Source organism: Solea senegalensis, linkage group LG7 (genome assembly GCF_019176455.1).
Source record: "Solea senegalensis isolate Sse05_10M linkage group LG7, IFAPA_SoseM_1, whole genome shotgun sequence".
In the NCBI taxonomy this organism is placed as follows: Eukaryota; Metazoa; Chordata; class Actinopteri; order Pleuronectiformes; family Soleidae; genus Solea; species Solea senegalensis.
The window spans coordinates 19,576,121-19,593,635 of record NC_058027.1 but is presented as its reverse complement, the minus strand read 5'-3'; the positions used below and the strand labels follow the sequence as shown (position 1 = coordinate 19,593,635).

Below are 17,515 nucleotides of genomic sequence, written 5' to 3'. Positions count from 1 at the left end.
TTCGTGACCGCTCGCCTTCAATTAAACTCCAACCTGTTTGCAGCTGTCTGGCTTTGCTTGTGCAATGTTGCCGTTGCCTCGGTCTTTTCTCGCCTCCATAAAACAAATCACTTCCTGTGTGAAGTGCGGTAATGTGCGCCACACAAGATGGAAACTGACAAATACAACGGGAGTCGCATTAATAAGCGTTGTGTGAACTCTTGTTTTATGCACGATAATTTTGAATTACCATGATTTGCTGGTAAATTCGGTCTAATATGAAAACTGCAAGTGCTATGAAGAGAACTTAATGCAAACTCCTATTAACTATATAATATCTTATTGTTTGGTTACTGTATTCCCTAAAATTGTTTGCTTATGGCAGAATGCTTCTACGTCCAAAAAGCATGACCGGTGTATCATTTACCTTATACACTAAGAGGATGAGATAAGATGACCTTGGAGTGCCTCGTAAAGCATGCATTCTAGCAGGGAAAGATTGACTGCTTCCCTCAGGGAAAATGATACTGTATGGTGAGATTGTGTTCCACTCAGATGGATCACCTTACTTTCCTAATCAAATTAGAGACATGTAATGAACTATAAATATGTAGAAATGGACTATAAATGATCCAAATTTGAAATAATGTTGATTAGGGGTGCCATGGTTGATGTTGTCATTTGAGTCGCTGCACTCTGCCTGTCTAGATATTTGAAATTTGATCCTCAGTCCTGCCTCGATTGATTCAGAGGCCTATTATATGCAGTAATTGCATACGGCTGCCTTTAACAAGTATTAGTCATTGCATCTGTGAATTGCATTACTACATTTATTGAAGGACTTGGACGATTGCCTGAAAAACCCTTTTATTCTCCTTGTCCTCGTTTTGAATCAAAAGCAAAAGGATGAAATATCAGAAGGGAAAGTGCACTGATACACACCCAAAGTCATTTCTCTTTTTATGATTGCCAACATTGTTTTAAGGCTTTAATTACATGGCGTTAAAACTCGAGACGTTTTCTCTTTGTCACAGAACCTATTGAAATACCTTTTGTCAAAAAGTAGTCTTTTTGCTGTAAGGCAAACTTCACCACTGTGGTCATATTTTCAAAACAAACATGTATGTGGTATGCATTGATTATTGATTATAGCTACTTGTCTCAACATTTTTTTTTATCATTTTAAAAAGGAGGAAGGAGAAAAATAAAATCATAATTATTGACACTAATCTAATTGCAATACATAGAATTACAACACATAGAATCAGTACCCAAGTATCAACAAACAAATCATGACAAATCTCCATGTTTCCATGGAGTGCAGCAGTTTGGTTTGCTATATTACAGTACCAAAATAACCTGCCTCTACCATTCAGTTTTTTTGGCACCCCTCCCTTGGACTACCAGAATAAAATGTTTTGGTAAGGTTAGGGTGAAGCTAGACCTTGCACGACAGTTGTCGTTGCACCAGTACAATGTCGCACGACGTATCTCGCTGACACAGCCATCCGGCACAGCCCACACCCTGCCTACCAAGTGAAGGTGCTGTTCTCAGTTGAAGCACAAGCCTTACCCAGGGGCTTTACCATTCCAAACTGTACTGTATTATGCCAAACCAAAGGACTAACCATTTCCCACAAACCTACATGCTTGTACTGGCTACTGCAGGTCTCTTTGTGACAAGCAATGCTCTGCCCTCTAAACCCATGAGTTGCCAGTAGAAAGAAACATATGCACTACTTATTCCCCCTGTGTGTGTGTGTGTGTGTGTGTGTGTGTGTGTGATGCTTCTTGCCCACTCCTCAACATGTACATGCTTCCATATCCCAGTCCAGCATCTGGCTTGGCACTTGGCTCTGCTCGGCTTTTTGGAACCATTTAAATGGATAATCAGACTGCTGCTGCAAAGAAAGTGGATTGTGCATCACTTAATCTCCAATCAGAGCCCCATAAGCTGCTCCTGGTGCCGAATTAGACGGGCTGTATGTGAAATGAGACCAGACCACGTGTAGCAATGTAACATTCCGGTTCCAATAAAATCTGGCACATCTTCCCTGGGGAGATGGCCTTTTCTGTACCCTCCCCCCACACCCAAATGAGACATAAGCACCCATTATTAGTGCTCTGGGTGTCAGCAGATACTAAACGGTAGCATTTCTTGCCACCAAGCGTGCGTCTGTTTTACTTTTACATGTTTGCGGCGCTCTCCCACGTAAGTAGAGCTCACCTCGTCGAACTGTCTTTCAAATCTCTACAACAGCTTTGTAATTCAGGCCCGAGTAGACCCACCTATAGGATCCAGTTGCCTATATATAGTCGACTCCTGCCCTGACTTACCTGAGAAAATATAACACCATAAGAAACTCGTATCAGCAGTGATGTTTTTCTACTTGAAAGCATCCGAGTGTGGGCTTATGCGGATGCATGTGGGGAAAAGTACATTTGCTGTGCATCAACAACGACAGAACAAGGGGAGAACAGGACCGGGCTGGCTTTGTTAGAGATATTATAATTGTACTTTCAGACTGCCACATGATATAATGCAGATAGGGCTGGCTCTGTAGAGCTCAAGGCTGGTGTGGAGATTGACCCTGTTCCACAAAGTTGGAAAAGATGAATGATAGACCAAGGTGACGGAATAGCTCACTTTGTCAGTGACTTTAATTAGCACTCTGTTAATATTGTGTATACATGTGTTTTTGATACTTTTGACACTAAGTTCAAGAGATTCTTGAGTTGAACTGAAGCGTTATATGGCAGCAGAGGACTCGGAGCAAATAGTTCCCTATGATGGTAAGGTGCCTGTGATTTATTCTGCACTCTGTGAGCCAGAGGCCAGGGGTGATGAATATGACCTTAGCTCCCTCTGAAAGGAGAACTGATTTTCTTGCTGTGAAACAAGCACTGGAAAGTGAGACAGTGGTAGACAGCAGGAAGAGAAAAAGAAAAGGGGGTGGAATGAAAACTCTATTAGCCACCTCTGCCACAGGAATTCATCAGCACTTGTAATGGCAGCTGCCCTGACTAGGCAATGAATTGGCTTCAAGTGTGTGCTAAAGCAAGCAAGAAGAACATTAATACTCCTTAATCAAGGGCTATGTTGGCATATTCCCTCCATTGTCTCCCTCCTGTTATTCCATCCACCGCCAGAGACAGCGTTTGCAAAGACAGAGAAGACAAGTCTGATTAGATCTGTTGTGGAGTGGAGTTGCCTTGTGGTCGCTGTCGAACCGCGCCTCTATTCTCCTCTGATTCATATGTGACAAGCTAGGCAAGCTTTAATGTTGTCAGGTTTAGTTAAGAGCGAGGAACTGATGATGAGTTTGCAGGAGAGCGTGTGAGAGATCCACGTGAAACAGTCACACAAGGCCACGGCTGATTTCTTTTGGTTACATTTTCAGTGGGATATCCATTTTATTTGATTGTGTGCTGCTTTTTTCCATCAGCATGTCAAAGCGTGCTAGTGTTAAAACCACCCGTTTCAGCAGCTCTTGTGGTCTGAATGTACTGTATATACCGTGCTGTTTGCTAGTGTGTTCAGCTGCATTTATGTGGTCATGGATATAGTGGCTGCCCTGAGTGTAGCTTAATGCAACACACAGATGACAAGACCCAAGTCGATGAACATTCTGAATAAGTGTGACCAAAAGCTTTATTTCCAAAGGCAGAAGGATTAAACTGTTTGATGAGCAGATTTAAGGGTGCAGGCATAGGCTACAAAAAGGAACACTTCTGGCCAAGTATCATAATCTTTAAACCCGTCTCTGTATCCTTTCTCTCCCATGATTGCTGTTTGATATTTTTGCTTTAGACATCGTCTTCCACACTCCCCCCCTTCCCTCAAAGTGGACTGTAATAGGTTTAGTAAATGTTACATCTTAGTGCACTTCCAGACAGTGTATTACCACGGCACTAAAATACTCCCTCTCTTAAACTAAGTTGCCTGATTTAATTCCTCCGGCATGTTAGATAATGCCTGCCTCGGTGAATGCTTTGTGTTTGTGGATATCATGACTTTCCGTTTGCTTCCTTCTCTTCAGACCTTTCATACGCCAAGTTTGGGTGATGAGGAGTTTGAGATTCCTCCAATTACACCTCCGCCAGAGATGGAGTCTGGTCTGGGTCTATCGGAAGTGGACTCACCTTTCCCAGCAATGCCAGAACCCCCAGGTCCACACAGGGGTCCGTTAATCCCTCAGTTCCCCCCTCAGAGCCTGGATCTGCCATCCATTACCATCTCACGCAACATGATGGATCAGGAAGGGATGACTGTCAACAATGGGCAACCTGTGGTGAGCACTCCTATGCATTTAAACCGCTAGTAAATCAAGAAGAGGAATAGTGTCCTCATTTGTCAACACATAACCACTGTGCTACTGTTCTACTTGAAGCGGCAGCTCCAGATGTGGTTACCAAACAAAAAAGATTTGATTCATAAGCATGTACTTCACTATGCAGTCCTGAAATGGGCCCTTTATGCTGAGCCACGACGTCTCCTTCAGAGTTTTTGTACACCTCCTGTTGTCAGTGCATCTGGCACAGCATCTGGCCTTGTTTACAGCGCAGAAGGTATATGATCGCGTTGAGTAAATGTCATGATATTATGTTACTTACTGTGAGTATATTTATTAAAAAGGAAAAAAAAAAAAAGGTGTGGAGGAGCTTCCTCTGTAAGGTGAGCAGATGTGAATAGATCACAGGTGTTTGAGCACAAAGCACATTCCGCCCCAGAAGGACAGTGAAAATGGGACCCAAAAGTGCCACAGATTCACATGCTCATATTTAATTCATGATGTGTGCAGAGGCCTCTTTTTGTGCTGTAGATGCTGATGCATGGTTCAGTCTAATGTCTCGTGTGCTCCTAAGAAAAGGCACCTGCTTTGTGTGTGGAGTGCAGGTTCAGATTTGTCTCTGTATTGTTGAGAATTGACGAACATATGTGTGGCTTAATCCTTCTTTCCTCTGACACAGATGGTCAAATGTGGAACAGTAGGCAAAGTAATAAGTGTCTTTATGTTGATACTGTACCATAGATGGTGAGATGGTTGTCTCGGGGTGGAAAGACATTTTCAAATGCCACAATCATAGAGGCATTGAGGAGGAAAAATGGAAATGTCACTGGCTGACTAGTTGTCTTACAGACCTATTACGAACATGGGAGATTCATTTAGGAGAAAGGAAAAACCAAAGGACAAAGGAATGAGCTGAGAAATGATGATAGCGATGCTGAGTTTGCCTTGTGAACCACGAGGCTCAGGAAACGAGTCATGATCGTTATAATTGTTTGATTAAATGAAAATGTTTTAAACCTCCGCCTCTCTGACTTCTCTTAAACACTTTTTTTTTTTTTGAATCTCACGGATATTAGAGCTATTTATTTACATTCCATATGGGAAGGAGCTATAAAACTTTACAGGTCTTTTTTTTTCTTCCTTCCATGCTCCTGGCATGTCAAATAATTGCAGCTTTTAAAATATTTCTGCAGTATACAGTAAGTGAGCCCCAGAAGGCTTTTGCCTAAAGAATTTTCATTTCATGGTCAGTTAAGCTTTCTACATCTGGAAGAAACAGAACCTTGACACAATTACATTCCCTGACTTTCTCACGACTTGCTGGAGGATTAGATTTGATTCTCAAACATTATTCCTCTTTAACACCATTTGCATGGCTCATGTCTCTGATTGTGCAGACTCTATTAAAAACCGAGAGGGAGAATATGGGTTTCTGCTCCTTGCCTTGTGGCATTGTCATTGGCACACCACTCACTCGTTATCAGTCATCACACATTGTATCGCAGGGCGGCGGTGGCCCTTCATTTTTTCTAGTAAATGGGATTGATACCCAAAAGTCCTGTGACAATGCCTGTGGAAAATGCTATTCATCTGTGGATTTATCTCCATCTTCAAAAAGAGAACGCAACTACTTCTTTTTTTTTTAATGAGATAAGTAACAATGCTTTTTTTCCAAGTGAATTCTATACACAGAGACAATGATTTACGAAGCCCCTAAGAGGGGTGTTTTGTCATTTTGTCAGCGCTCTGATAAAGGGATGACAACCTTATATACATGATTACATTCTGTATTATTTGTTATGGCTGCAGGGGCAAACAAATAAACCGTGCACTGGCGCAATTACATTTTTCATCAAGCCACCATGCTTATATTTCTTATAACACTTGTCCTGGTTTCCTTTCTGTGCTCAGGCTTGCTGTTAGAGAATATTGAGTGTGTGTGAAATCCTGTCTCTTATCAGGACTTAATGAGAAACCCAAGCAGTGAATATACCTTGGCTATTTTCAAAAGCTTCTTCCATGTCATTGCTTTGCCAAGTGTTCTGCTAATTCCTGTCCCCATAATGTGCAGCGTATGTTTGGCAAATTGGCCACAGATGCCGAGCTTCTACAAAGAGAAGTACATTTTCTCAACTGCAATGTGCCTGGCACAGCCCTGGATCTGAAGTCATTATTTATTTAATCTGCTCTCCTAACAAGCTTCTGACTCTCATTTTTGTCTCCCAGCATGTGTCCTTCTGATCTGTGATTGAGTCTCAATAGTGCCAAATAGTACTGGAGTTAGAGCTGCCAGTATTGCTTTATTCACAATTTTCTTCCCGATTTTCTCCCTCCTGCACAGCGAGGGTCTCTGGGTTCTATTTCAAAAAACACCTGGTGCCTTTGCCACATTTTAGTTTTCTCTTGACACATGTAAGGATGTACTGAAATGGGCTCTGTGTCCTCCATGATTGGATTTGAAACCTACAGTAGTCAACCAGTTGTACTGCATGTTAAAATCAATATTGAGGAGATACAAGCCCTGCTCCCCTAATACATTTGCCACCGTGTGGCGACGTATTGTTATATATTTTTCATCCCAAAATGTCATTAAGCTTTACAGCAGCAAAAATATGCTAATGTGTAACAGTGTTTGGGCCACATGCATCATGCAAGGTGAAAGAGAGGCTGAAAAACCCATTTACAGTGTGTTGTTCACATGATTTGATATGCCTTGATATTGTGGAGATTACCAGTGAGAATAATGCCCTCGGTTTTGACTGGTCAGAAACCACTATATCCTGAATCAAATGGAAAATATGAGCACTGTTGCAGAAAGCATGTTTTTCCACACTTCCCTCTTATCTCCCTTCCAAGCCAAGAAGCACTGACATGAGTTGTACATCAATTTAAGAGAGTGGATTTCTTTTCTTTCTTTTTTTTTCCCTTTTCTCGCTCCGCTTCTTTCTTCTTTTCTCCCCCGACTGACAGCTATTGTGACATATTGGGTCAGTCAGAAATGAAAGATATTCATGCAAGCATGCAACGCTTGTAATGAAGACTCAGCTTGACCTTCTGCATGATTGATTCTGTGATTTACTTTACTCAGGCAGCTCTGAAAATGAAATGATGCCGTGTTGGACAAGTTTTAAATACCCATAATGCATCAAGAGAAATGGATGAAAGAGGTACGGGTCAACGGCTGTACCCAGACCAAGGGGAGGCAACCTGCCGGTCCTACATTGTAAGGTGGCCAGGGAACTTCAGGGGGTTGCAGGAGAGATTTGTTTTTAAGTGGGGGTTAGAGGTTGGCACGGCGGATAGACTGAGTTTGCACACCACAGAGAGAGAGAGAGGGAGGGAGGGAGAAGTGTGTTTGACTCAGGGATGCAGGGGAAAGAAAAACTATTTATCTTCATGCTATTATAGCCTTTACCAGCATTCACAATTCCATTTTTCTCATTTGGCTTAAGCACAGACTTCAGCAGGTTGCAGAAAATAGAGAGAAGAAAAAATGATGTACCCGTTTAAAAGCCGAGTAAAGCAATATGTGCAGAGTGCTGATAAACTATCTTTAATAGGACTGACCTTTAATGCTGGCAAAAGTTACTGGGGAATTCATCCTTATAATTACCATATAGATGATTTTACCCCACTCCTGCCATGGAACATTTCCAAGAGCCCCAGCATTGATTGAATGGAAATTGAACTTGTTAACATTCTTTCAGCCTGTTACAACTTAGTATGTCATGCTACTGTTCTTAAATTCACCTCAAATTCCCACTCCCAGTATCTTTGCCATCAGACTGGTTCTTAAACTTGTTGAGATTTGTATCACCTTGGTGAATGTAATCTGTAGCAGCTGTGATTAGGACTGGATGAAGCATTAAGCCAGTTCTTTTTATTGATTTATTTATGTATTTAAATTCTTCTGCACCGTGTTGTTAACAGCATTATGCTGATGCCGATAGCAGCTTGGACACTAAAAGCAACACAGTGAGGAAAAGAAGAAAAGTAGACTTCAGCTTGTTAGTGTTAAACATACAAAGACAATCCTGACAGAGGAGGGCGCATCTGGCCCCGTGCACTCGGGGAAAAAAAAGGACTTACTTGCAGATTTACGATCACTATCAAAATATCTGGTTGGATGTGTGCTGTGACTGCTGACAATGCTGCAATCAAAATGCAAATGAGGAGGCAGAGGGACATAAATAAACATCCTAGCACCAGAATCATATTCACAATCAAGGCGACTGTTATTTAAGATGATTTCCTTCACTCGTGTGTGTGTGTGTGTGTGTGTGTGTTATTAGCTGTTATCTTTTCATTCTGATCAGGCATGCTAATGCTGGTGTCGCACTGGTGAACTGTCACATTGTTGCCACTCTTTACTGATCTAATATGTGATGAAATACGTTATATTCTTCAGCCTGAGTGTTTAAGTTTTCATCATTGTGCAGAAAAACAGAACAGGGCGTTTCTGTGAGTTGAAACTGCATCATAGGGATTGGACAAAAGTGATACAGATGGCCACGGCTAATGAGCTCAGTGTACGCGTCTTTGATGTTCACAGCGAGCAGTGGGCAAACTGCGAGTAATGAAGATGACAGTAGCGATTGGAACGTGGCGGGTTGACGATACGTGGCGTTCGGTCACAGTCTTGTTCACTGTGCACCCCTTCCTCCTCCGTTTTTTTTTTTTTTGTGTGTGGGGTTTGTGTTTTCCTCTCCCCACAGTGATGCTAATTTTTGCTGTAATCAGAAGAGAAGGGCTTAATGCTGCCTTTTAAACAACCCACTTAGACAAACACACAGAGCTGAGCCGAGCAGAACAGAGAGACAGGCTCATGCATTTTAATCGTCTGCCGGGGAAAATGGACTTTTATTTTAGGCCTAATCGCCGACAGAGTAGAACAGGACAGAACAAAACGGACCAGGATGTGCATTAGGACTGAAAAAGCAGTGATTAAACATGCACGGCACTTAGCTCATTACCAGGGAACTCGTGTTAGCAGCTTGTTAACGCGTTCCTATCTGCTTATTTTTCAGCAGCAACTGAACATCTCGAGTGTGACTCTTAATAACAACAAGCTCTAAATTGCTTTCAATAGCCTTCTAATTCTCACCAGTGAATTAAGACACAAGGAAGAGTCCGATAATGTGAAGTTAAAAGGCAAACACAGACTGAGGTCCATATTTAGTCATCATAATTAGTATTAGATGTTGGATGCATAAAGTCTTCATAATTCATCCATTATGGACTTCTAGTCACTTTGCTTTTATTTCTTTTTGTTAATGCGCTATGACTTTTTCTGTGTATTTAAAATCAGCTGATCCAGGGCAGGGATGATGAAGAAAGGCAAATTCACCCACTGTATATTTGTATTTTGTATCTCCACCAAACCAATATACAACTCATCATCTTATGCCTCCTCTGCTATTTTGTACAAAATACGCACACATGTTCATACAGTGGCTGAACTGAGGAACAAATGCAAATTAACTGCAGTAATTACCGATTATATATAGTTCTGCTGACCGATGTCGAGTTGACATTTTTTTGCAGAATGTTCCAAAGGCCAAAAACAAACCTTAACGTTTGGCCACCCAACTCTTAACAGTCAATCACTGAGTCTCATTAGCATTTGTGCCAGCTGTTGATGAAGCGAAATGGTTTGGTGAGGTCACAGTGACCTTGAACTTTGACCACCAAATTCTATTGAATCTGTGAGTCCAAGTGAAAGGGATGTGCCAAATTTGAAGCAGTTACCTCAAGATGGTCCTGGGATGTTTTATTCACTAGGTCAAAGACATGGTTTATAAGGTTACGCACACCTGGGTCTTTGAACCTTGGATCAGTTCAACTCTGAGTCCAAATTAAAGCTTGTACCAAGTCTGAAAGGTGTTCCAAAGTTATAATGTTTACGAGTACCAAATATGAAAAAATGACCTCCAGCTTCTGGTGTTCACCAGGCACTGAGGCATAAAAAAATCTTATTTTTTTCAAATCAATATCTTGCCAAAACCTTTTATAGAAGTATATGACAATCTAATGTAATTTTAATTGGACCAACAAATACGTGAAACTATACCATAACATATAGGTATAGTTTCAGGGTGAAATTTACCTGATGTTGGGTCCATTGGGTCTGCTTGGTGGTTGCCAGGAAATGGCTAAGAACGACTCGCTGACTGCCACGACTGACAAAGGTGAGAGGCCTTGAGGACTTGCAGGCGACATTGCAGCTGGAGTAGGCAGACTCTCCGTACATCCTCCTACATGGCCACCGCCCTCGGAACACGCCAACACAGTAACACTGTAGTTTGTGTACGGAATTAGGTCCGTTACTGTGATGCTGAGCTCAGAGCTATTGTCATGCTCATGGAATATACGTGGTTCTGGGAGGCGGATTTCGTAGCCATGAATTTCTCCATTAGGAATTAGAGGAGGAGCCCATGTGACCTGAAACATATGTGATGGATTAGATTTAAGTTGAAATACAAATATGCATGTTCGAATACAATATTAATTCAGATAATCACACAATAATCAACAGTACTGATAAAAGTGATGTGGCAAAAGCCAATCAATGTTAACAATGTTTTGATTTTCTTTGCTGTACATGCAAAACCTGTACAAGCAAGACCAGGTGATAAAGAAGATCTGTGAATTGAGGGAGATTGACCACCTTCTAATTTCTGAAAATGTGTGTCTGCTACTTTATTCAAGCTATTGCTCTCACTTTACTTGTCTTGATAATAAATCACCCAGAAAAATCTGTGTTTGCACGTGTTCAGTTCCTCTGTGGGGAAAGATAACCTGACTTTGACTTGAGCAGATGATTCCTTTTACAAGAGTACATCACACGCACACACACACACACACACACACACACGCACCATGCTAAAATAATGAAAGCAGCTGATAATGGAATTGCTGCATGCAAAAACAAAAGCTTGCGGTTGTTGAGCACTGCATCTGATTTGGAAACAGTTCAGACTGTCAGCATTTCACAGTGAAGATGAAGGTAACTGGGACACAAACACACACACATAAAGGTTTTGTTTATACATCCATATACAAACACATGTCCACACACACGCATAAATACAAACTGCCATTTACATAAACTGATCAGTTACGAGCTTGTTGAGACAAAGACTTTAGGTAATTAACTGGTCAGTGTTGATGAGAGTATTATGAATGAACATCAAGAATAATTATTTCTCACACAACCTTGATGTTCATTTAACATGGGACATGTTGGGGGTGACGCACACACACACACACACAGGCAGGGTCATGTTGAGTTAGGTAGCTCATTTCCCATAGTGCGTGTTGGATGTGCTTTGTGCTGGAAGTCATTTACAGATTGAATAGCCTGATGTAATCTGTAGATGGTGAAGACAGCAGGGACCCGGGGCTGACACAGAGAACTGGGGCTAAGGCTAGTTCACCCCTACAGTATGTGTGCCAATGCGTATGTGTGTGTGTGTTTGTATGATGTGTGCATGAGTGAGACAGGTGAAAGTGAAAGAGAATAGGTGTGTCTCAGGATGCACTTTGCGTGTGTGTCTTTGTCCATCTATATTATTAAATGCAGCGAAAACTCTGAGGTGAAAATGAAACGGCACCAACTACTGTCGCTGACAACACAATTTTCACAGTATTGCCCCACATGCATCAATGCAATTGCTTATATTAAGGTAAATGTATTTTACTGAATAAACATGGGATGGAAGTTTCAGTCAGAGAAGTCATGCCACCATTAAAAAAAAAAGAAGAACAAAACAACTTAACAGTAAGAGAGACTGACTGAAGATCTCTACAAAAGAGAAATTATATGCATCAAAGAAAAGGAAAAAATAACGGAGACTGAAGTAGACGCTGAAAATCCTCTGTGTTGTCAAGGTCAACTAGTAACCAGGAAGCAGCCTGCCTGTCTGTCCAATTAGTAACAACTAGGAAGCAACACTTTACTTCTTTTACCTGTGACCTCTAAAGCTGTGCTGCTGCAGAGATGACAGGGGCAGTTCTGAAATGATGACATGCATTAGCATTTTTCTGCAGTTAGCATTAGTGCGGGCTTGTGAGTGCATGTGTGTGTGTGCATGCATACAATATTGTATCAGCGGCTTGATGTAGGATTAGTCAGAGCTGGAACTTAACTCTGGCCCCTCCTTCAAAATGGCTGACAGGAAGGAAGCTGCCTCAGACAGGGTCACAGCCCCACCCATTTTCTGAAGGAGACCTTGAATTGAATGTGTTTCTTTCTCATTAAATTCCAAAAGAGAAAGACAGGAGAATCAGTGTGACATTGCTTTGTCTTTCCTACTCATCCTACACTTCTGTCAATACCAGGGTGACTGAGGAGATTCTCAATTTTTGTGTGTTTTTTTTTAAAAATAAACTCAACAAACACTTACGATACATTAAGCGCAATCTTATTCAGAGACTATGATTTATATGTAAGTGGAGATGTGGCAATTAAAGATTACATTAGCTCTAGCGAGCCAATCATTTTTTCAAAAATAAAAACATCAATTCGTCTTATGACTTACTTGACATGACTCTGGTCCCAAGACCTTCACCCTTGGTGGACTGAGACCAGCTGGCCGAGAGGGTTTGGTTGTGATGCTGACCCACGGTCCTGCACATATGTAACATTTGTGAAAAGAGGAGAGGAAACATTAATCCTCGTCAGAAATTCCATCACACATTGGAATTATTTTTATTTAATTTCTGGTTATTTTATTTAATTTCTGGTCATTCTAATTAATCCTTTTATTCAGGCTTTACCTGTTGTGTTGCCAGCCTGGTTATACAGCACAAATCGATACTGGTAGCTAGTCCAGGGACTTAGAGCTGATGAAGAGTCCAGGAAAGAAAGAGGTGGAGACTCTGGCAGGAGCTGGCCCACTGTTGAGACTTGCACGGTCCCAGTGACTCTACGCTCAATTAGCCACCTACCCACAGCACAAGATACAGCGGCAAAGCACTGTAAAGACAGTCGCTGACACGAGAATCAAATTAGGATTGAACGGTGTTTGCTCATTTCTCACCAATCCAGTGGTCCGTTGCTCTGCTCTGGTGCACCCCAGGACAGGAGAACAGAGGTGGGAGTGTCAGAGTAAAGGTGAGGTGCAGGAACTCCTTCAGGAGGAGCTGGGAGGGTACGGAAGCGCTGAGACGTCCCAGACACTGAACAACCCACACTGGTGCATGCTTCCACCTAGATGTAAAGGAAAACTTTACAATTTAATATTGTCGGTGACATTTCTTTTTTACTATTACGATCACGCAAATACCTACGAAAGTGAAAAGGGGACATTTGAACACACATAGCCAAGACGAGAACTTGACAAAACTGATTTAAGTCCATTCAAAAGACTGGTCTTAATAAAAACTGAATTGGCAGATAGGACGCTTGTAGAACATTATTGTTTACAAGGGAATCATCTGAGAGAAAGTGATTCATGTTTGTTTGTCATAAAACAAAAATTACAATAATATGATGTACCTGAAGGCTGTAGTTGTGGTACGGCAGCAGGTTGTGTAAAGTGTAGGTAGTGACGTTGCCCGGAACGGTGACTGACAGCACATGTGAACTTAATTCAGAGTCTTCATTGAAGGAACTCGAGATGAGGCCGTGGTCCTGTATCAATAAATGATCATTGTTGCTTCTGGTTGTATTGTAGTCTGAGCTAGGCAGTGATGGGCTGTGGGTTGAGTTTACACTGGTGGAGCTGGATTCAGTGGGGTGAAATGAAAGCAAAGCAGAGGCTGTGCTTGTGTTGTTTACATGAGACGTCTTGATATCGCCTTCTTCCATTAGAACAGGCTCCAAACTAGAGCCGGGTTTAGGGATAAGATTGGGTCGCGTGTCTTTGATTGCGCTTAAGCTGCCATTAATGCCAGTGTTAAAAGTAGAAATGTGGCTTGAGTCAGAGGAGGTAAGACTGTATGTTGGCTTGAGACTTTGACCTGAGTTGAGAATGCCAAGTGAATCACTTAAGCTGGAGTTTAGGGTTGTGCTTGTGCTGGAGACTGAGCTGGGTTTAAAATCCACAGATGTGAAGGAAGTAGGCCACAGATGGAGAGTGTAATTGGTGATGATGCCGTTTGGTTGTAAGGGAGGGGCCCAGGTAAGCGCTACACTTCTAGGATGAATCCCTGTTACAGCTGGGCTTTCCACTGGTCCTGGACCTGGAGAAAAAAGGGAGATAATGAACAGCTGAAGAGACGAGACGGCAACATACTCTTTGTGTGTGCTAATACAAAGAATGAGAAATTAAAGTGAAGAGAGGGGATTTGTTCCAAATAATTATTTGACAAGCAACGTCAAGAATGACATCAGAAGGACACAGAGTGATTTTGCCATCCCTATCCAAGGGATTAACAAGTGTCTTTCTTTCTCAATTTCTCCCTGAGAGAGATACCCCGGCTTGTATTTATGGATTTATGTAGTACTTGTGATTGAATGTGTGCACGCAGGGAATTCATGAGGTGATGTGCAGGCCAAACTCAGCTGGGAACATGCAGCAAACCACAATATAAATGCATGTGCTTGAGTTACCATTTTCTTTTCATTTTTAAGACAAATGCAAATCCAAACGAACAATACATACTTAAACCTCAAATACACATAGAGGGAAACCACATTTACGTAATAAATTCACAACAATTTTACACCAAACTGTAATAAATCTTGCGTTGAAATAATTTATTAACTTGAGCAATTCCTTCTTAAAAAAAAAGATTACGTCACATGTCTGTGCCAGATCTGTTTACACTAGTGGGAGCAGACATTCAAATCAAATATGTTTAGCACTCGGTGGATCAAAACATGTGCATCCTGCCACAAACGCCGACTCGCAGCTCACCACAAGGCAGACTTGACTTGCACATGTTTTTGCACAGACAGGCCCCCTGTAAACACTAGTCAGAGGGAGACTTCAACAGTCAGAGGTAAACACTGTAGCTCATTTTAAGATAATGCCCCGCCTTTACATCCCACCGTCTGATCTGTAATGGACATGGATGTACTGTATGTATGTCAGTATATGCAGAGAAACACTCCCTCTAACCAACACTCGCATACCCACTCCAGCCGTGATGCAGTGTAGCAGTAATGGTGCTGTGTGAAGGGCAAGTAGATCAAGGTGACTGAGCGTGCTGTGCCGCTAAGTGCTACCGCTAACTGCTAACGGCTTTCCCAGATGGCAGTGAGCATGTGCGTGCGTGCGTGTGTGTGTGTGTGTGTGTGGGCAAGGGAGAGGCAGAAAGAGCAATTGAAAGAAGATGAGAAAATGTGAGCATGACTTATGAGCGATAACGCGTGCACACGTATGTACATGTGTCTGTCGGTGTGCATGAGCAAGAGGCAAGAGTTTCCTCGAACAGCGGAAGAGCATCTTCATCACTAAGGCTGATGCAGTTTTGCCCACAATCCATCCATCCATACATTGCCTACTGCTTTAACCTCCACATAAGGACAGGTTGCCAGTCTACCCATAATCCAATACATTAAAAAGAATAACTACTAAAGTGAAAGGATATAATTAAGTAGAATTATGAAGCATATGAAGTTTGTATCCATAGGATAACTGCACTGGCATTAGTCAGTGAATCTTATCATATCTCTTTTTGATCAAAGCTGCTGTAAACAATGTCATATTTTGGCTATTTTGTGGCCAACTTCTGGTCTGTTGTTTGTAGTAAGCATTCTCCTTCCAGATGTTTTTTTGTGGGGGGCCTAAACTTATTAGAAGAAGAAAGTTTCTTTGTGGAGTTCTGGTTCCTGATTGGATTAAAGTGCTGTGGATGGGATATGTGCAATACCCCTGGAAGTGCAAATCATTATTACAAAACATGAAACACTTTTACAAATCCCAAAACAAATCCAATTCATCTCAAGCTTTCAAACGTGTTTCACATTTTGTATAACAGTTTGCGCTCCCAGGCCACTGTAGTTTATGGTTGGTTCATTAGTGGCACCATAGTCAGTGTTTTTCTGAGCATGTTTTCTCACTTTAAGAGCTCAAGTCTTAGGGAAACACAATGCATTTGCAGACTTCTGGTGCCACAACTATTGTTTGTAGCCAAAACAGCCGATCACAGATGGATGACAAATAGCTGATTTTAAAATACTAAAGTTATATATTTGTTTTAACTTCATATCTAAATACTAATGGTCATGTGTGATCACAAAAACAAGCCATGACTAAGGAAACAGTGTAGTTTACATTAACTGTACGATGGTAATCGCCGCAGTATCAAAGGCTTAAATTGTCAGAACTCTGAGACTGCGAGATGTCACTGACCATGCACTTGAACAGTGGAGTACTGTATGACCTAAGGAGGAATCCATTCAATTTTGGTGTGGCTCTTATTAACACGTTGTAATTTTTTTCCCTTTCTGGAAAACAAATCTGGTATATGTTCTAAGAAAACCTTGTAATTTAGTAAACAGGAAAGCCGGTGGTCCCTTTCCGAGAAAAAAAATGTACAGGTTTATGGACTTATCTGTTTATGTTAACCTCAACTACTCTCTCATTTTCTTCTCTCTCTCGCTCTCTCCCTCTCATTGGCCCCCTCTCTGTGGGCTCCCTGCTAAATAAACAATGCAGAGAGTTGACCTTTTGGGTTAACAGGTTTTTATGCTAGCTCTACTCAGCACTCACACTGATTCAATTACCACCAAAGGTCCACTGAACCTTACGAATAACCAAGGAGCCTCTCCCGCTCGCCCTCTCTGTGCATGTCTGCTGGCCTCACTCCGTGCCTCGTTGCATTCCCATTCATCTTTGCGGAGGGTTGTGGTGTCTCTTGACATGTTTCTCTAATTAGACATCCCACACCATTCTGTCTGTTTGATAATATTATCTCCTGCCTTACTGGGGCTCGTTACAATAGACACATCAGATGCACAGGTGGAAGACGCACAGAGCTGGAGACAGATAGAAAGTCCTTAACTGCAAAATAACACAACGACAAAACACAACCCAGTCACCTTGATCCAGCCCCCATCAGCCAACCAAAATACCCCCCGATTCCCCTCTCTCTCCTCCCTTCCCCATCCCCCTCTCACTCTAAGTGTTCAGTGTTATTTAGGCTTTACTGGCGCGTGTAAAATTCTGCAATTTGAAGGGCTGTTAAGTTTTTCAATTGAAATTTTCATTTAAGATGCAGGTGATGCTTTTTTCCTTTTTTTTTTTATTTTACTGACGCTTTACTGCTCTCCAGACAGGAGGGACGGAGTGTGG

At 41.8% G+C, this 17,515-nt stretch overlaps 2 protein-coding genes across 2 annotated transcripts in view; one reads left to right on the top strand and one right to left on the bottom strand.

The window, feature by feature from the left end:
* Positions 1 to 5,229, top strand: part of tox3 (TOX high mobility group box family member 3) — a 28,390-nt gene extending 23,161 nt beyond the window's left edge. The window contains exon 3 of the mRNA XM_044029659.1: positions 4,020 to 5,229. Coding sequence (XP_043885594.1) covers positions 4,020 to 4,301 — 282 coding nt within the window. The 3' untranslated portion in view covers positions 4,302 to 5,229. The remainder of the gene's footprint in view (positions 1 to 4,019) is intronic.
* A 5,144-nt stretch (positions 5,230 to 10,373) lies between these two features.
* Positions 10,374 to 17,515, bottom strand: part of LOC122772635 (usherin-like) — a 111,561-nt gene continuing 104,419 nt past the window's right edge. Inside the window, exons 50-54 of the mRNA XM_044030822.1 lie at positions 13,771 to 14,456; positions 13,313 to 13,482; positions 13,050 to 13,216; positions 12,812 to 12,900; positions 10,374 to 10,712 (exon numbers count right to left, since the gene is read on the bottom strand). Of these exons, the coding sequence (XP_043886757.1) occupies positions 10,374 to 10,712; positions 12,812 to 12,900; positions 13,050 to 13,216; positions 13,313 to 13,482; positions 13,771 to 14,456 (1,451 nt within the window). The remainder of the gene's footprint in view (positions 10,713 to 12,811; positions 12,901 to 13,049; positions 13,217 to 13,312; positions 13,483 to 13,770; positions 14,457 to 17,515) is intronic.